Source organism: Mesoplodon densirostris, chromosome 11 (genome assembly GCF_025265405.1).
Source record: "Mesoplodon densirostris isolate mMesDen1 chromosome 11, mMesDen1 primary haplotype, whole genome shotgun sequence".
In the NCBI taxonomy this organism is placed as follows: domain Eukaryota; kingdom Metazoa; phylum Chordata; class Mammalia; order Artiodactyla; family Ziphiidae; genus Mesoplodon; species Mesoplodon densirostris.
The window spans coordinates 48,351,364-48,371,550 of NC_082671.1; the positions used below are offsets into that span (position 1 = coordinate 48,351,364).

The 20,187-nt window shown below is 46.3% G+C and overlaps 1 protein-coding gene across 1 annotated transcript in view; it reads right to left on the reverse strand.

Annotated features, from left to right (window-relative positions):
- SLC4A8 (solute carrier family 4 member 8) overlaps window positions 1-20,187 on the reverse strand; it is a 78,474-nt gene that overhangs the window by 36,015 nt on the left and 22,272 nt on the right. Inside the window, exons 3-11 of the mRNA XM_060113689.1 lie at window positions 16,238-16,403; window positions 15,593-15,728; window positions 13,145-13,305; window positions 10,429-10,617; window positions 9,314-9,405; window positions 8,233-8,390; window positions 7,257-7,344; window positions 6,149-6,295; window positions 5,226-5,326 (exon numbers count right to left, since the gene is read on the reverse strand). Of these exons, the coding sequence (XP_059969672.1) occupies window positions 5,226-5,326; window positions 6,149-6,295; window positions 7,257-7,344; window positions 8,233-8,390; window positions 9,314-9,405; window positions 10,429-10,617; window positions 13,145-13,305; window positions 15,593-15,728; window positions 16,238-16,403 (1,238 nt within the window). The remainder of the gene's footprint in view (window positions 1-5,225; window positions 5,327-6,148; window positions 6,296-7,256; window positions 7,345-8,232; window positions 8,391-9,313; window positions 9,406-10,428; window positions 10,618-13,144; window positions 13,306-15,592; window positions 15,729-16,237; window positions 16,404-20,187) is intronic.

Consider the following 20,187-nt stretch of genomic DNA (forward strand, 5'->3'; position numbering starts at 1 on the left):
GGACTGGAGAATGAAGCAGGAGTTAGCCAGATGAGGCAGCGAGGCTGGCATGGATGACACCAAGGGATGAGAGCGCATGGCGGGCTCAAGGTGCTCAAAAAGTTATGGCCAGGTAAGACAGTGTGAGGGCAAATACCAACAGACAAGGCTGGAGATGCTGGAAAAGCTGAGTCACAAAGGCCTTGTCAAAAAGGAATTATAACTTTATCCCGATTGTGTGTTAAGTCCTGAAGGATTGTAAACAGGGAAGCAGCATAAGTAAGCAGGCATTCTGGAAGGGTCACTCTGATGGGGGTGTAATGAGTGGAACGTAGGGCAAGACTGGAGGCTGTGGATTGGAAAGAGGAGAAGTGTGTGTATTCAAGGGCTAATCAGGAGGCAGAATTCACAGGACTTGGTAGCAGGACTTCAGGACCCCTCTCCACTTCCCAAGCCTGAGACAGATCGAGAGCAAGGCGTCCTACACCAAGGAGGAGGAGTATTCCCGGACTGGGGCACTTTTTCTAAGAGTGGAATCGCTGTCCCAGGGTAAAAGCTGTTAGGTAAGTAACAAAGAGAGCCATTCAGCGTTCTACAGGACAAACTACCTAGTTTCTTCTACACATGAATGACATAGGAAAAAAAAGGAGGAGAGCTGTTAACAGAAGGCGAACATAAAAACCAAATGCAAACCTCCATTGGATCCTATGTCAAACAAATGAACTCTAAAAAGATGCCGCTAAGACAACCACAAAAAGGTGAATATGGACTGAGCGTGAGACAATTTAAAGAATTATTGTTAATTTTGTTAGACTTCATAATGGCATGATAGCTGTTTTGCAAAATGTCCTTATCGGACAGGGATACCTGCTCAAGTAGTTACAGGGGAAATGACATGCTACTGGTGATGTGGTTTAAAATAATCTAGAAAACATAAAAACAAAACAATTAAGTGGGGGAGAAAGAGATGAAACAAGATTGGCAAAATGTTGATAACTATTGACGGTCACGTGGGGGGTTCATTACACTGTCCTCTCCTTGCTTATGTTTGAAATTTTCTATAATAAAAAACTAAAAAAACAAAAAACAAAAAAACCGAGCTACTCTCTCATGAAAGGAGGCTTGGCTAGCTCTTTCCTTCTCTTTGCCCTGTGTCACACAAGGCCTGGGACCTGTATGCCCGGGGAGAAGGCCCAGCCAGCTCTTTCTCCATTCAAAAGCTCCCTCTCTCATCTGGCAGGTGGACACAGGGCACATGCTGTTTTATTTGACCCACTTGCTCTTTTCCTCTGGTTTGAGGGGCACAGTTGGGATTCATCCTTCTTCACCTTACAGCAGTAACAACACAATCTGGGTCTGGGTTTAGGGGAGAAAGGCAAAGCCAGCCTTGTGACCTGCTTTGGTTTTAGCCTGTCTAGCAAAACTAGCTGAGGTAAGGAGCCATCCACAGGGTCCAACCTAGAGCGTAAGAGTTCCGCCTCAGGGTTTGGGACCAAGGTTACAGTTTGTAATAAAATGTCACTTGGTCCTGCTTTCTCCTCTGGGTGGATAGCCCCTCAAGGACCTTACGGGCAACCCTGATTAGTCTGGGGCAAGATTCAAGTGTTTCTAGGTCCTTAGCCAACATAGCATCTTTAGTACCGTGTGAATATCACCTCCCAATTACCAATGACCTTCCTCTGAAGGGCATTATTCTGGGAGAATTCCCTTCTACAGTAATGAGCCTCACCCTATGATGCTGCCATGATTGGTCCTCCTGGATGTGGGAGGCTCGTTATTCAGGGAGGAGTGTCTGTGAGTAATGGGCAAAAGATTTATGTGAAACGGATTGATGAGAAGCCACAGAAAGGAAGGACATCTGTCTGCCTAGTGATTGAAAGGGGAGAGAAAAGATCTGAGGCTCCTATTGATGGTAGAGCTATAAATTAACAAAATGATTTCCGAATACTGTTCATGGCGTCAGCCTCATCCCTCACTCACGCAGACCATAATAGCACATCTAGCACAGACAGTAATCAGACATGGAAGCTTCCCTCCACATTTGAGACTTCCTTTCCCTTTCAACACTACCCTTGGTGTTCAAGTTTGGGGGGGGGATGGGCAGGAGGCACACAGGGATATGAATTTAAGCTTGATGCAAGAAAGGACTTACCCGTGTAGAGGGTCCCTAGGCTCTGGAGCACTGACTTAGGAAGCCCTCTCAGGAGGGCTTTAGGGACAGGCCAGCCATCCATTTGTCTGCTGTGCTTTGGAAGAAACCTGTTTGAAGTGTGGGGGGCGATCATCGAGATAGCAGCTCCTGATTCTTCTCTTGCATCAACCCTTCCCAAACGTGGCCTCCCCAGTGAGGTACACAAATCTACCCTGGAAAACCCCTTTGCAGAGTATCCTCTCTGCTGTGAAGCTTCTGGCCTAGGAACACTCTAGTCAGACTTTCCTCTTCGTTCTGTATGGGAAGGCCTTGGCATCATGGCCTATGTCAACATCAGGGAGGCCCAAGACACTGTCTCAGCCCTGGCTTGGCAGGTCAGCTCATACACAACTCAGACCGTTCTCAACTCTGCCTCCTTTCCCGCCTTCTCAGAGCCGACGCTACCTCAGCTTAACTACCTCTCCATCCGATGAGGATGGCACCCCCAGGTTGTGCCCCACCTCAAAGAAACACAGCTAAAGGTATGAAGAATTATAAAGCCCAGGCTAATGCATTTTTAGTCGGTGAAGTCCAGGAAGGTCCAGAAAATTCTAGGATGTCCATCTGCAGGGGAAGGTTCACGTTCACCCCTACGTAATTTGAGATTGGGAAAAGAGCCAGAGCTGGCATCAGCTATGATCCCCAGTATGAGCATCAGGTCACCTGACCTAAAAGGCTACAAGGGGAGGAAGGTCACGTGTCTTGAGGACTGAGGAAAACTTCCAGAGCTCAGGAAGAGGCAGCGTCTCCCACAGTAAGCAGAGTGAGGCTCTGCGTCCAGGTGACCCTTCCTTTCCGCTTTGTCAATTCCAGCAGCTCCTCAGTCAACATTATGGGAGAGCTTCCTCAAACCCCATTTGAATTTGTGAGTAAAGGTACTTGGGGCTGCTGATTAAGTGTATGTCGGTCCTGGCTCTACGGGATTTTCTTTTGGGATGATAGGCACCATTTCCAAGGTTCAATAACTGTTGAGATCCAATCTAATGAGCTCCCAAACCCCCATGTGGAATTGATTACAAGTGACTGCCCGCCTAGTTTATTCTCCTCTTTCTGATACCAAAAGAAAGATGAGATCTCACCTCTGCATGGATTATGTTTGGAGGAAAGCTGTTGGCTTTACAGTCAAAAGGATAAATCATAACTCTGAAATTCTATCAAATCCAAACCCAAGACCCTTCCCTTAAAAAACACCACCTTGGGACTTGTCTGGTGGTGCAGTGGTTAAGAATCCGCCTGCCAGTGCAGGGGACACGGGTTCGAGCCCTGGTCCGGGAAGATCCCACATGCCGCAGAGCAACTAAGCCCGTGCACCACAACTACTGAGCCTGCGCTCTAGAGCCCGCGAGCCACAACTACTGAAGCCCTCGCACCCCTGCTCCACAACAAGAGAAGCCACTGCAATGAGAAGCCTGCGCACTGCAACGAAGAGTAGCCCCTGCTCACCGCAAGTAGAGAAAGCCCGCGCGCAGCAATGAAGACCCAACGCAGCCATAAATAAATAAATAAATAATTTTATTAAAAAAAAACACCACTTCATCTAAGGCAGTCTCAATCCTGGAAACTATTCTAAAGACAGATGCTTCCTTCGAACTGCTTCTCAATACCAGGCCTCCCCACCCAATTCGGACCTCTTCCAACTGTAAAGAAAACGTGAAACTCACTCTTGGAGCTTGCTCCCTCTTTTCAGTGACCCCTTCCATGAAAAGGCTCCTCCTTTCCTCCAGTGATCCCTCCCCAGAGCCCAGTTATCTTTCCCCGCCCTCTAATACATTCCTTCGACCAGATGCATACTCCCCATCAGGACACTGCTAGTTAAGTGCCATTCTCTCCTGCTTCTCAGTCTCCTCTCCTTTCTCTCCCTGAATTTCCAAGAATGCAAAAATAAATCGCTCTCCAGAATTTAAAAAAAAAAAACAACCTTGAGTTTCCATTAGGCAGGGTACTGAGGATAGGGAAATAAGGAAAGCAACTTCAAGCAAGGAGGAAAAAATAAGGTGAAAGCCATAGAATAGACGGCAGTAAAAACTCCTTTCCATCATCTGAGTCCTGTCCTGAGAATCTCCGCCCAACAGATCCTTCTTAGACATAAGCACAACTTACAGAGCCAGAGCCATAGACTGAACCTTCTCCCATGATCTGGGGGACACCTCTGGATGCCACTCCAACCCAGAATATCATCCTCTTTTACTGCCTTCCTACCTGGAATATAAAGCCTCCCAGCCTGGGGACCTGCTTTCCTCACCTACCATAGAGAACCTCCTCCTTGGACATCTGTCCTAAAATCTGGGCCCAGAAGAGTAGGTTGCCTATTCTGAGACACACACCTAAAATAGTACCTATTTCCCTACCTCAAGGGGTTTCTTAACTTAACCATTCAATATTTATCCATACCTTGTCCATTCATGCTACGGAACAGACATCATTCTAAAAGCATTCATTCACTCATTCATTCATTCACCAGATATTAATTGAGTGCCTACTCTGTGCAGGGCACTGTGCTGGGTGCTAGGAATATAATGGGGTCCCTGCCCTTATGGAGCAAACATTCTGGCAGGAAAGACATCACATCAATAAATAGTAATAAAGTATGACCAGGACTATAACAGGTGGCTGGGGGGAAGGTGGCAGGCGGGCAGGGGACAGAGCTCAAAGCTGGGACACCACCTAGCAGGAACACCTAACCTCCTCTAAAGAGTGTCCTGCAAGGCTCTCCAAAGGAGTGACACCTAAGCTGCGTCAAAGGATAAGAAGCAGTCAGCCAGGAAAGGAGGAAGGGGACAAGTGTTTAAATCAGAGGGAACGTGTTCTGTCTCACCTCCTGCGGGAAGGCCAGGAGGTGAGACAGAACATGTTAGGTGGTTTGAGAAATTTGAATGAATGAATATAATATTTGATATATTTGTAATACTTATAGTCAGTGGTTCCATTTGAAAAGTCATTCCCAGCCAATAAAGATACTACAGAGAAGAAGGCTGAAAGTAAAGAGGATGCCTCATTCCTTTATACAACTTCTGTCTGGTAAGCAGTATCAGCTGTGAAACATTCCAGAACTTACCGCCCAGTGCGTTGAAGTTCTGGCCCGCTGTGGCCCCCATGTGGTTCTGGTTCTATGTGGCAAACATTTCCATTTGGAACTCCAGGCATTTTCCTTTTCTCCTTTTAACAGAAGACCGCAAAATTAACAAACTCAGCCCTGTATTCTGTCTTTCCTGCTGGTGGGCGGGCGTGGTGGTTGGTGATGAGAAAATCCGAAAGCAGCCCCCAAATACCCAATTGTTTGTTATAGCTTTCCAATGCATTTACTGATTTGGAGGAGTTTACTGTCTTTCCTGAAAAAAAAAAAATTTTTTTTCTCCTCCTCTCCGCTGATACCTAACGCTGTCTCACCCAGACAGAAAAGTGGACGCTTTGGCATCAGATGTGACCTAAGTTCAAGTTTCAAAGCTGTGTGTAATCTTTACCGTAAAACCTTGAAGATAGTTTTTTTATTCCTCATTTGTAAAACAAAGAGTAACAATACCTATACGGAGATGTTACTGGGAGGTTGAATTAGCATATGTAAAGAACTTGGCCTGGGGACTAGTGTACAGTAGAAGTTCCCTTCCATCTTTAACCTCTCAAAAAAAGTGTGAGGGGCTCTATTTGCTCTCTCTATACAACTACCTCTTTTCATTTAAGGGCTTCATTCATGATATGCTCCCAAGAAATGTCCTCTCCTCTCCTCTCTGCCATTCTACATCAATCCTTCAAAAGTTGGCTTAAAATTCATCCCAGGGTAATCCTGACTGACCCCATCACACCTGAGCCCATCTATGTTACTGCATATTCATATTTTATTACTGTTCTGACATTCTAGGTGCCCAGAAACAGAACCACATCTCAACTTATGTAGCATACACCCGCCTGGTCTTTGCTTTGTCCATGGTGTGCACTCAGTAAGTGATACTAAGCCACCACTGGCTCATGTGCATACATTACCTGGGAAGGGACGTTTTTGGGTGGCTCAATTCTAATGGAGGGGTCCCACTCCCCTGGAGGCAGCACCGTCACCTGGTCTAGGAACTCATCAATCCCCGCCAGGAGATCGTCCCGCTCTTTTGCCTTATATGCCACATCATGAAAAATCTACAGAGAAGAAAAATATCCTCAGGAAAACTACAAGTCACTTTACTTAAAACAATCACCAATGGATATGGTGAAAGATGAATTAAAACCTCTTGATTTTTATCTCTGTCATGGGGATCTGAAATGTAGATAACTTTAGCACTTAGAGAAGTGCTAGGATAAAACAATAAAAAAAAGAATCTAAAGACGAGATGAGTCAAAAAGAACTAAATATATGTCTATTAGTATAGAAAGAGATAAAATGACTTTAAAGTTTTAAAATTCTGTTATCTCCTCAAAGAATGGAACAAAAGCCAAGATGCATGAGGAATTTTCCTGATCATAATGGGTAGAAAAAACTGGATGGAAATCCTAATAAAGGTTCCTCATAGGCCTCCAATATGCCTCCGAACCAGACAGCTGATAAAACACAGCCCATGCCCCTCTGCCTGCTAAGACATATGCCTTACTTTGCAACTTACCTGAGCAGCACAGTTCTCAGCAGGGATGCAGTGGGGGTTCAGGACCACGGCAGCCGAAGCGTCTAGTCACCCTGGTACATTCACATGACAGTGCCCGAGAGCATCCCCCTGACCCTTATACTAACTGGTCTCATTTACGTGAAATGGGGGTGAGGTTTCTTTATGTAAATAGCTTGGATGCATTTAATTAACCATCTTCTAGATCTAGAAAGTTAAGTCAGCCTTAATATCTTTCTCTCTAGGTACCCTACTTGGCAAAAATAATTTTCCCAGAGAAAGACTTCTCTGCATCCTTGATTATTCAAAAAGGGAGAGATGACAGAGGAAGAAAAATCCCCCAGAGGGCTTGGTCCTCAGAGACGTGACCTGCACTGCTTTCCAGCAAACATCACGATTATAATTATTTTATCCCCAATGACTAGCACAATGCCTGGCACAGAGTAAATGCTCAATAAACATTTACAAGATGAATGCATGAAAAGCAGAAGTGGTGTGCGTACCTCGTCTGTCATGATGGTGGCCATGGATCTTCCAATCTCATGGTACTGCTGACCTTTCCCTACTGGACCCAAGAGGATAAACAAAAATCTGGCAACACACAAAAAGGATTAAACTACGTAAGTAAATATAAAGAAGTGGCATCTTTCCTCTCTAAACAGCAGAACATTTCTCTTTCCTACCAAACAGAAATCATCACAGTACCTTCAATAAAAGGAGACAGACTAATGATGGAGCAATATGAGTAGCCTTGACCTAACAGCTCCACTGTAGGCATTGGAAGCCACCTGTACAACTCCATTCAATAATGTGGTTATAATTCTCAGGGTTTCCACAGACACAATTCCTTACTATAGGAAGGACACTTTTTCAAAACATGGCATGGTAGTGCAAATTCAAGGTTTATCTGAATCTCATTCATTGCTCTAATAAGAAAATGATGGGAAGAGGAGAGGGATAAGGGAGTTGAAATGATCAAGCCCTGTAGAGGAGTCTAAATTGTGTCCCGGACATCTGAATACTCTGTAATTAATGGGGCCCTGAATCACCTGAATCACCACCTTCAGAGCGCATGAATAGCCTTTTAAACAAATGTGGACATACTTGCAAACCATACAAATCCTGCCGGAAAGAGACATCAATACCTTTGGTCAGAGATGTTTCCCTGGGATACAGCTTGGCAGAACAGGGAGAGCAAGACAGGCTTCCCATCCCAGCAAGCAAGTGGCCCTTGAACACTATGGTTCTCCATTTCCAAGGTCATAGAAACTGAACCGTCATAGCCTTAAAAGTCTTACAATTCTTCCGCACAGAGGTTGATCAAATATACCCGTTTTCTGAGATCACTGCTGAATTTTAAACAGCATTCCCCAAATTAATCAATCCTCCATTTTGGCATTAGCTGGTTTCTTCCACCAGAGCACACACAAACCTGCACACCAGACGGAACACACTGAGCTTTGCGGTCCAGGTCTTTACCTTGTAGGGATGGGCACTTCTGTCAGGCCCGAGAGAAGGACTGCTGGAGACAGCCTCACAAAGGCGACAACAGGGCGGCCCAGAGAGTCCACCTCTCCAACCAGGACATTCGAGGCCTCTGCCCCAGTGGGAATTTTCTTCATGAAATGAAGGTCGACCTGAAAATCCAAAGCACCCCCTGACAGTGTGGGAACCGTCACCTCACACATCCGTCACCCCCCTCATAACGGACATTCATAAATCATTTTTGATTGAACACGTTTTCTCATACTACTTCACTTGATCCTTACAATAGCTCTGTAAGGTCTAATTAGCCTCACTTTTTATTTTAAAAAATGAATGGAGCCACTGAGACCCAGAGAAGTGAAGTTGACTTGCCCAGGACGACAGAGCTTCTAAGAGAGAGAATTTAAATCCAGGGGCTCCGATTTGAATTCCATTACACCATGCCTCCCCAAAGAAGAATGTTTTTGAAGCCCCAGGTCGAATTGTTTCCATTTTAAAATACTGGAATGCTTTGTCGGAGGTTTCAGGGAGCCTTATGAGCTGAGAAGTGACATGACACTGTCTGCATTTTGGAAGGACAGTGTCGGGGAGAGACCAGAGCAAGGGGAGGCTGGCGGCAGGGAGATCACGGTTTGAGCTGGAAGCTGCAGGGGGCCCTGCTCCTGAGGGAGGCCTCAGACACCAACCCACAGTCCCCAAGAGGAGTTTCAACCACAGAGTAGTTTTAGGAGACAGTAGCAAAGATACTGCTTCTGCAGAACCCTTGGAGGTTGAGAAGGAGCCACCGGAGAGCAGGTATCAGAAGATATAGGAGGAGGTGTGTGGCAGGGAGGATTATCAGTGGCTAGTGGGTTTCAGCATGTTGAATCTGGGGAACAAGCTGATGAGTCAGAGAGGTCTGGGCTGGAGAAGGAAGAAGACATGAGCAGATGGGCCTCCTTTTCTGCAGAAGGGGCTCTGGTCCTGGAGAAAGGGTGTTGAAATGCCAAAGCTTATCCAGCTTCCAGCAATGAGACTCTGGGTTCCACCAGAGATCTGCTTAGGCCTGTAAGCCAACTTCCACGTCTCTGCTCACCTTGCTTAAGTCCACGGGACTGTGTTCACAATTCATTCCATTTTTTACTTCAAGACTTGTAGTTGGAACGGACTGAGGAGACACAGTCTGACCTATTTGGAGAAAATCAAACAGAATTCTCCGAGTCCTGCCCTTTCCCCCTTTGACATGCCCCGTCCATCATCAGCTGGCTATGACTATCTCCTGCAAAGTCCACACAGAGAAGTGGTCCAGATGACTATGAAGCAAGGACCCACACATACCTATCTCCTTACCTACCAGTTAGCAGTAAAGGGGGGAACAGAGGTCTTACTACTCCTGTACCCTCTTCCTGAACCATCTGTGATCCTCTTTTCTTCCTCTATTAAAGGCAGTAATCCTTAACCAGGAGTGCATACCATAAAGTCCTATGGAGAACTTTTCAAAAACTTAGCCTCCCAGGCACATCCCCTGCACACTGTGATTCAGTAAATGTGGGGACAAGGAGACCAGCATAGATTAGGCCTCAGAAAAGGAAACTAGTCAGCAGCTGAAATTCACTGAATGTTTACAACCCACCAGGCACCTGGCTCCCGGGCTTTACATGGATTAATTTATTGAAGCCTCACTATAGACTGAGGGAGCAGATCTCATTATTATCCTTATTCTACAGAGGAGAAAGTAAGACTTAAAGAGGTTTCGGAGGTTGCCCAAGGTCACACACTTTGCAAGGTGAAGCCAGAATCTCCAGCCTGGAAATCTGACTCAAGAGTTTACACTACTGCATTTTGCCTCCCTAATCTAAGACATTTGTTTACTTCTAAAAAGCTCCAGTTGAACTTCTCTGGTCCCGAATTATCCCTAATGTGGCTACCTCCCCAAAGCCACATCAGTTCTGAGGCCATTCTGGGGCACAGACTTCTCCCCTGGGGTCCACTGAGATCTATCTGAGGCATGCATCCCTAGCGCCACAAGAGATGACCGTCACCAGCCCCAGCCACCCATCGTGCCTATCCACCAAAAAGGACTGTGTCTAAGTGAGCATGAAAGCATATTAGAGAAATATAGCCCCTACGCTCTAGCAACTTAGCATCTCCAACTAGTTCCTAAATGTCTTATTAATCAAAAGAGAAAACAGTTACTCCTAATAATCTTACCATGTTTATCCATCGAATGTGGATCAGATTGCTTCTTGCCAGCCTCAGCAAAGGAGCGAACAATGGGGATGAGGTTATTTCTCTTCTTTTCATTCTGATGATGATGCTTTTTGAGAAGGGCTTCCCGTACTTTAACCCTCATGTTGTCATTCAGGTCACTGAACAGTTCCTGCTGGTCCAGGATCAGGTCTGGAAAGCAGGTGCTAACATGAACACTCAGACTGATGGTCAGTGAACCCAAAGAGACCGAGGTCAAGTGGGGTGAGGGGCAAGGGACAACGAGTAGGGGGAAGCAGTTCTACCAGGGTCACTGATGTACAGTCTCTGCTTCAGTGCCTGAAAGAGCTATTTGATGATAGCAGCTGTGACACACTATACGTTATTCATGTAACGAATCATTATTATTAGAAATGGAAACTATTGAGCATTTAACATGTGCTAGGAACTACACTCTGAACTTTTTACATAATTATCTAATCTAATCCTTATAAAAAACCCTGAGAACTAGGTGGCATTATAACAATTTTTACAGATCAGGAAACTGAGGCCCGAACATTACAAAATTCCCCAAGGTATCACATCTAGTAAGTTGCAGAGCTGGGATTCAAACCCAAGACTGTCTGACTCAAAAGTCCACATTATTACCATTTTGTTCGGTCATCTACCAAAGTTCCTCTACATTCCCTCTCTCAGAGATTTTAACATTGCTGTGATTGTCAAAAGAAACTATAACTGTAGAACTCCAAATGACTATGTAAAAGTGGAACTTCCAAGAATAATTAAGTCGTTCTTGATTAAGTACCCCACATAATTACCACCAATCATCAACCTTTACCTGCCAAGCCTGGCAGAACTGAGGGGGAAAAAATCCCAATACCTGCTACTGAGAGGCAGTCAGCACACCAGTTAACAGCATGGGTTCTAGTGCTAAAGGCCCACAGTTATCCCACTTCTACCACTTTCTGTGTGATAACCTCTCTGTACCTCAGTTTCCTCATCTGTAATATGGAGCTAATATTATCACCTACCTTAGAAGATTGTTATAAAAAATTAATGAGATGTATAAAGTGCTCATTCACAGTAAACACTTGAGACTGTTTACTTATCCTTATCACTAACATGAATACCTCAGGTACCTGATGTGAAGAACCACAGCAGTTTTACTTGAACCCTACATATCCATTCCCCCATCCCCCCAAAACTCCAACCTGTCTTCAACTCTAACTCCATCCATGACTATCCAAGTGCTGGAAGCAATAAATAAAGAAAATCTGTTTCAAATATTAAGTGGAAGATCCAGGTTTCTCTATCTTTAACCTTTATATTGATTGGTTCCTTGCCCCATATTATAAACATGCTTCAGGATCCTTCATCTTGGAAAAAAAAAAAAAAAGAAGGAGAATGTCCACCCCAGGTCTCCCATTATCTACTGCCTCCTCTCTCCCTCTCTTTCTCTTTCTCTCTCTCTCTCTCCCCTATCTCTTAAAGTTCTCAAAAGAAAAATTCCTCAACCCCTGCAATTTGGCTGCCTCCATGAAATTGCTTTTAATAAAATCATCAACAACCTTCCAGTTGCTAAATCTGGCAGATGTTTCTGGTCCTTACCTAACCTGACCTCTCTATAGCATCTGACACTGATGAATTGAAACTCCCTCCTCTCTTGGCTTTCATAGTGGTTAGAACGGTGCCTCCCCCACAAAAGATACGGCTATGTACTAACCCCCCAGAACCTGTGAGCGTGATCTTATTTGTGGAAAGGGTCTTCCCAGATGTAACTAAGGATCTCAAGATGAGATCATCTTAGATGATACTGACAAATATCCTTATGAGAGAGACACAGATAAGAAGTCCAGGTGAAGACAGAGGCAGATTGGAGTTATGCAGTCATGAGCTAAGGGACACCTAGAGCCACTAGAAACTGGAAGAAGCATGGAATAACTTTCCCTTAGGGCCTTCGGAGGTGACACCAGATCCCATCAGTACTGACCCCTCCCTGGGTCCCCATGTGATCCCAGAGAGGCAGAATTATTTGGATGCTTGAAATGGAGAAAAGTTTGGAGAAATCTTTATTTAACCTCTCCAGCCAAACAAAGCCAAGCTGAGGAAAATCCTCACATGCACCCAGGTGTTTATCAAACTCCATTCCTAAAACATAGTAACTTACACTCACCTGTACCAGGCAACTCCATCAGACATCTCCCCTTCACGTCTTGCTGAAGAAGTGGGGGTACTTTGGCTCAACTTCATACGTGTCTTCCCTAGCTGCCATATTTTAAAATCTTTCTTTCACTCTAACCCCCTTTTCTCTGCACAACTCTCAGGTGCCCCTTTCTCTAATTATTACCAAACCAGAGCTCTTTTCTTGCACCCATGGCTATTTTCCCCACTAGAAGGGGAGCTCCTTGAGGACAGAAATTGTATCTTATCTTCATTCCCCTGTGCCTAGCACATTATTAAGCATTAATAGATACAAAATAAACGTTTGCCGAATGAACAGGCAAATGGAAGACTTCACACCATGTCATTTGTATCCCATAATAAGCCTGTGGAATAGGTAGGGTAGTTTCTTAGTTTGAAACCCATCCCATAGCTGAGGGCGCTGAGGTCGGGAAGGTAAGTGACTTGCCCAAGGACACACAGCCACTTTCTTCTTTCCTCTACACCACTCTTCCTAATTGACACAAACATTCCTCTGTTTTCTCTCACCTAACCTTACCTGAGATTTCTTCTATGCTGTTCGCATGCATATCCAGAAGGACCGTTCCGTTAATAAGGCAGCTCCTTAGCTCAAAGAGACTATGCAGTGAAAGGGTTGCAACGTAAGGCTTGCTCCAGCGCTCTCCCCCATCCTCAACATCTTCTTCAAACTTCAACCACCTGGAAGCATTACAAACAACCAGATGTTAAAGACAGAAAATGAGGAATTTTCAGGAGAGAGGTTTTTTTTTTTTTATGTTGTTTTTTTTTTTCCGGTACGCGGGCCTCTCACTGTTGTGGCCTCCCCCGCTGCGGAGCACAGGCTCCGGACGCGCAAGCTCAGCGGCCATGGCTCCCGGGCCCAGACGCTCCGCGGCATGTGGGATCTTCCCGGACAGGGACACGAACCCATGTCCCCTGCATCGGCAGGCGGACTCTCAACCACTGCGCCACCAGGGAAGCCCCCAGGAGAGAGTTTTTAACATAAGCCACAAAGAAAGATACCCAAATAATCATATTGAACACTGTAATCTAATCTATATGTTCAGGATACACTGGTAAGTGAGCAAAGTAGGTTATAAAACAGTGCAAAACTGATTCCATTTTTCTTTAAAGAAAAATTTTAAAATACAAACACAGGGCCTCCCTGGTGGCGCAGTGGTTGAGAGTCCGCCTGCCGATGCAGGGGACACGGGTTCGTGCCCCGATCCCGGAGGATCCCACATGCCGCGGAGCGGCTGGGCCCGCGAGCCATGGCCGCGGGGCCTGTGTGTCCGGAGCCTGTGCTCCGCAACGGGAGAGGCCACAGCAGTGAGAGGCCCGCGTACAGCAAAAAAAAAAAATAAATAAATAAAAATAAAAAAAATAATAAAATACAAACACATACATGTATAAGACATCAAATGTTATATTCCTCATTATCCCTGGCTTGGTAGGTAGTCACGAAATTTTCGTCTTTCTTTGCTTATCTTTATTTTCTAATTTTCTATAGTGAGCACACATTGCCTATGCAATTAAAAAATAACAGATCTCATCTATATCATATGGATACACTGACAAATCACATTAATAAAATGATAATATTTATCTTTTTAAAAAGCCTATCTGGGGGGCTTCCCTGGTGGTGCAGTGGTTGAGAGTCTGCCTGCCGATGCAGGGGACACGGGTTCGTGCCCCGGTCCAGGAGGATCCCACATGCCGCGGAGTGGCTGGGCCTGTGAGCCATGGCCGCTGAGCCTGTGTGTCCGGAGCCTGTGCTCCGCAACAAGAGACGCCACCGCAATGAGAAGTCCTCGCACTGCAACGAAGAGTAGCCCTCGCTCGCCACAACTAGAAAAGGACAGCGTGCAGCAGTGAAGACCCAACGCAGCCATAAATTAATTAATTAATTAATTTACAAAAATAAAAAGCCTATCTGTGTGACCTTCACACGCTGGCAAAGACAGAATGACAAGGCTAATTGTCTCCTTGCTTGGTACCAGGTTGACTGGCTTGTTTAATCCTCTCTACCCAGGGAACACACCCACAGATACAGCAGGTATCCAGGAAGCGCTGTTCCAATGAGAGGTAGAGCCACGCTTCGCTGGTTACCCACCTTACCTTCTTCCCCGAGGCTCAGGTACGCCGGCTTTGTACCACCCAGAAGTCTCACTTGTCAGTCACTGCAGGAGCTCTAGACATGGCCCTGGTCAATCTGAGGGCTCTTCTGGGGTTTGGGCCTTAGACAAGCATAGTCACTCTACAACTAATCCAGGGAGGCCTACTGTTGGGCTGGCTATAATCCCAAAGGTATCTGTGAAGTTGGACTGTCCGATGGGATGTCTCAAAAATTCTGGAATTTCCAGTGAATTAAAACCCAAATTATGCTATGGTTCACATGCAGGAAAAGCCTGGACCTACGCTATGTCTGCTGGGCTAGGTCTAAACCAAGGCGGCCCCCTCAGGCATCTTATAAGCCAGACCTTTTTTTTTTTTTTCTTTTTGCGGTACGCGGGCCTCTCACTGTTATGGCCTCTCCCGTCGCAGAGCACAGGCTCCGGACGCACAGGCTCAGTGGCCATGGCTCAGGGGCCCAGCCACTCCGCGGCATGTGGGATCCTCCCAGACCGGGGCACGAACCCGTGTCCCCTGAATCGGCAGGCGGACTCTCAACCATTGCGCCACCAGGGAAGCCCAAGCCAGACCTTTAATATTAAGAGCCCAGGAGCTAGTAAGAGAGGACCCCCTTAATGTTCTGTGTTTCTGTCACCAATCCCGGGCTCAAGGTCAACTGACATAGGTATTACCACAGACATGACAAAGAGGCCAACATCAAGACTTCCCACAGAGGACCCTAGCACCTCAGTCCCCATGTCAGTCGTCATGTCTCCCATGAAGAAATAAAAGGCAGGCAGGCCTGTCACTCACGGAAAGGCACACATTTGTCTGCCCCAAGCAAATCTGGACCCAGGCTACCTTAAGGCCTCACCTGGCTGTCTCCCTCCACTCGGCATCTTCCCCCTCTTTCAGGCAGATCTCATCCAGTTCTGTGAACAGTTCGTGAGGCACGTGCTCTTCATCCTCCTCGGTGCCAAGAATGAACTGAACACGCTGAGATGGTGTGTCTGGAAAATCAGCCACGGAGAAAGGTCTGCTCCCAGCCTCAGCTTAGAACAGAAATAGCATCCTGCCATACTCAGCGCACCTGGGGGCCTCACAACTTCAGGAACATACAGAAGATAATCCTGAACTCAGGTCAAAAAGATTTCTTTATTCCCAGAAAAAAAGCTATTCTTTGGAAGCAGTTTCATGGGAGGAAAAAATTATTAAGTAAGACCATTTGAAGAAAACCCATGAGAAACTAGAAATCTGATGAATTTGATCAAAAAGAATGGCTAATTCTTTAGCAAATGATTTCACCTTCTATGATATTGATTTGGGGGGCCTGAACTGTGAAGTTTTCAGGAAGATACTTTTGATTCTCAGAGGTACTTCTTCTTCCTGGAAGCAAGCTGGGGAAAGTCTGTGGAAGAGAATCAAGACCACCCCCTGCTCCATGTCCATCCCACACCCCTTTGGCCTCACCAGGCCTCCCCGCATGGACACCCACCCGCCCTCCCTCCCGAGGTGTTACCATGGGCCAGGGCCTCGGGGCCTTCCTCCCCCTGGCTGGCTCCCTTGCCCCGCCCTCGTCTCCGATGCTTCTGGCCATGGGTTCGGTGGTGCCGATGGCTCTGCCGGCCCAGCGGCATCCGGACCCCCACGTACAGAGTCCTATGACCTGAAAAGAAGCAGAAGGTCTGTGGAGAGAACTCCTTTAGGAAAAGGAGGCTAGTATATATGAGAGGGGAGAAGAAAAAGAGTACAGTCCTTTGGCCTGGTCACAACGCTGTAATGACAAAACTTCAAAGACCTCCAGGGCTGAAGCTGTAGAGATGGGGGAGTTGAAGGTCTCAGTCCTGTACGTGGTTGCAAACCTCACAGGAATGTTGTTAAGATCAAAGGAAATAATGGGCGTGGACATGATTTGCAAACCGTAGAGTCCGAAACAAACGCTAGTTGTTGCTACTACAACAATTTGAGCAATTGATAAAACATGATGCAGTCATGCCATGACGCCTACAGCAGGTCTCAGCAGGGAGGCCATTTGAGAAAGTGGTTAAGTGCTCAGGTCAACCTGCCCGGGTCCAAAACTTGACTTCATCTTTCACTAGCCGTGTGACCCTCAACAAGTTATCTAACCTCTCTGTGACTGTCTTTAAAAAGGAATACTGAAGCTTATTCTTTAAACTCAGAAGATTTTTGTGAGAAGCAAATAAGAGATGTATGTAAAATGCTTAACACGATGCCTGGAATCAATTTTAGCAGCCAGTAAATTCCAGGATCAGTTTCCATTATATTTTTTCTGCACCATCTAGAATAGCAGTGAGAGACTAGTTACAAATCATAGGGGGCATAAGGCTGGGAGCATAAGGGAGAGATATTAACTATTTTACAAAAAGAGGGGAACACAAGAAAGTAAGTGATCCCCTAGTGTTCCTCTCCAGTTCCTCCTTCCTACTCTCTCATTCCATCCATAAACATTATTTTGTTTTGTGCCTGACTTCCAGGCCTCTCTCACCTCCACCTGGTTTCCCCGGTCTTCCTGGTGAGCCTGGAGCCCAGAATCAGTAGCTGCAGGGATGCTACACCTGGATACACAGAGCAGTGATCTTCCCACACTTCTGCCCAGTTACTGCTGCTCGACACTCTGGACCTCAGGCTGCCCCCGCACATCTTCCACCACAGGAGCTGTTACAGTCTTTACTCACTGACTTCAAATCCACAACCTTACCCACACTTCCTCTGAGCAGGTGACCTTGCTTCATATTGTACTGAAAAGACAGGCCCTGTCCTGGGAACTCCCTCCATTCTCAGTCAGGCTCACTTTCCTCCTCCAGCTTTTCCTCTTTTCCAGGCTAATGAGCATCGCCTCCCACCCCACTGGGTCCCACTCCATCAGTTATCTTCAGTCTCTCCTTTCCATCCATCCCTTCCACAGGTTTCTCAAGTCCCTCTTACCTAAAAAGGAAATATTCCTACCATATGACCCAGCACTTCCACTCCTGGGTATAGAGTTGAAAAACACAAAAATACTAATTCGAAAAGATACATGTACCCCGATGTTCATAGCAGCATTATTTGCAAAAGCCAAAATATGGAAGCAAACTAAGTGTGCATTAACCAATGAATGGATAAAGAAGATGTGGTACATATATACCATGGAATACTACTCAACCATAAAAAGAATGAAATAATGCCATTTGCAGCAACATGGATGGACTTGGAGGGCATTATGCTAAGTGAAATAAATCAGACAGAGAAAGACAAATACTCTATAATATCGCTTATATGTGGAATCTAAAAAATGCAACAAACTAGTGAATAAAACAAAAAAGAAGCAGGCTCACAGATATAGAGAACAAACCAGTGGTTACCAGTGTGGGGGGGGGAGGCGGAGGAGAGATAGGCAATATAGAAGTAGGGAGAAAAAAGGGTTATTATGGGATTATATGAAATCACGTGTGTGAAATTTTTGCACACTATAACGATTTAAAGAATCTTTCATTCAATAAATAAATATTTTAAAATAAAATTAAAAAAGAAATGTTCCCAGTGCAGTGCTATTCTCCCAAGTTTCTGCCTGTCCCCTTCCCTTCTCCATCAAGTCATGTTAAAGAACAGTGTACTGACCTAGCTCCCTTTCCTCACCATCCCCTTGTTCCACAGCCTCTGCACGTGGCCACTCTCCACTGAAACTGCCCTCATTAGGGATGCCAAAGCCCACTAAATCACCAAACCTCTATCATCTTACGTGTCTCTCAGTTCAATTCAACAGACTTTCTGCAGAGCCCACCATGCTCCAGGCAGCAGCCCCATCCCTTGACTACTTCCTCCCCTTGGTGGTCTGGGCTTCTCCCATACCTGTACCACTGCCTTCCCTGGCTCACTTGCACTCCTCTGACTGCTTCTCCAGCCTTACCACAATCCACCAAAGGAAGGTTCCCCAGGTTTCTGTCCTTGGTCCCTTTCTTCTCTCTTTTTAGTGATATTTGCTCTCCTGATTTCAGAGTTTACTTCTGCAAATGATCCCCAAATCTTTACCTCCAGTGACTCAATATGTTCCAAAGGAAACTCAGCAGCCTCCATCTCAAATCAGACTCATACTCACTTCTTCTATGTTTCTGTTCATGGCATTCTCTCAACTTTCCAGGCTTGAAATCTCAGCATTACCTTGGATTTCCACCTTGCCCCTCAGCACTCCATCCCATAGATTAGAGATGTCAAGTCTTTCTCTCCTCCCACTTGGACAACAGCAGGGGCCTCCTTCCTGCCTCCCCCACCAATTCGATCCTACAAACAAACCCTCCGGAAGCACTGCTCTGATCACGGCTCACTCTTACAGTCGGGACCCTTCATGCTCCAGCAAGCTCAGGCCCCAGCCTCCTTTCTAGTTTTTTCTTCCTCTAGAACAAATTATACATTCAACAGGGAAACAAAGGGAAAGCTCTCTAAAAGAACTGAGTGATCATCTCAAGAGAGATCAAAGTGGAAATCGCACACATGCTCCCACCAAATAAATGTTCTGGGGGAAAAATATCTAGAGATGTACACCTTCTGCATCTACACCAACAACAGAACAGCCTGGTGGGTTTTTTTAAATAAATTTATTTATTTTATTTATTTATTTTTGGCTGCACTGGGTCTTCACTGCTGCTCGCGGGCTTTCTCTAGTTGCAGCAAGTGGGAGCTACTCTTCGTTGTGGTGTGCGGGCTTATTGCGGTGGCCTCTCCTGCTGCAGAGCACGGGCTCTAGGCACACGGGCTTCCGTAGTTGTGGCACGTGGGCTCAGTAGTTGTGGCTCACGTGCTCTAGAGCACAGGCTCAGTAGCTGTGGCGCACGGGCCCAGATGCTCCGCAGCATGTGGGATCTTCCCGGACCAGGGCTCGAACCCACGTCCCCTGCGTTGGCAGGCGGGCTCTCAACCACTGCGCCACCGGGGAAGCCCAACAGCCTGGTTTTTTTGGGTTTTTTTGCGGTAGGCGGGCCTCTCACTGTTGTGGCCTCTCCTGTTGGGGAGCGCAGGCTCAGCAGCCATGGCTCACGGGCCCAGCCGCTCCGTGGCATGTGGGATCCTCCCAGACCGGGGCACGAACCCGTGTCCCCTGCGTCGGCAGGCAGACTCTCAACCACTGCGCCACCAGGGAAGCCCAACAGCCTGGTTTTGACTCTGTCTCCTCCTCATGGCCTCAGGTGATGCTCCCACCCTCACCTCACACTCTCCTCCACCTAAACCAAACTGCTCTTCCACAGATGTACCAATGCTTTCCGGACGCTGACTTGCCTCACTCCTTCAAGATTCACTGCAAATGCACCTTCCTTCTTGGTATTCTTGCTGATCCCCCTGATCAGAGGTGCTGCCTCCTTCCTGTAAACCCTGAGTCCTTGGCTAGCATTCTCTTATGAACTTATCTTGTGCCTTGCATTAAAGTTAGGCATCTATCAGTCTTTCTCCCGCTATTCATCTGCAAGCTCCTCAAAG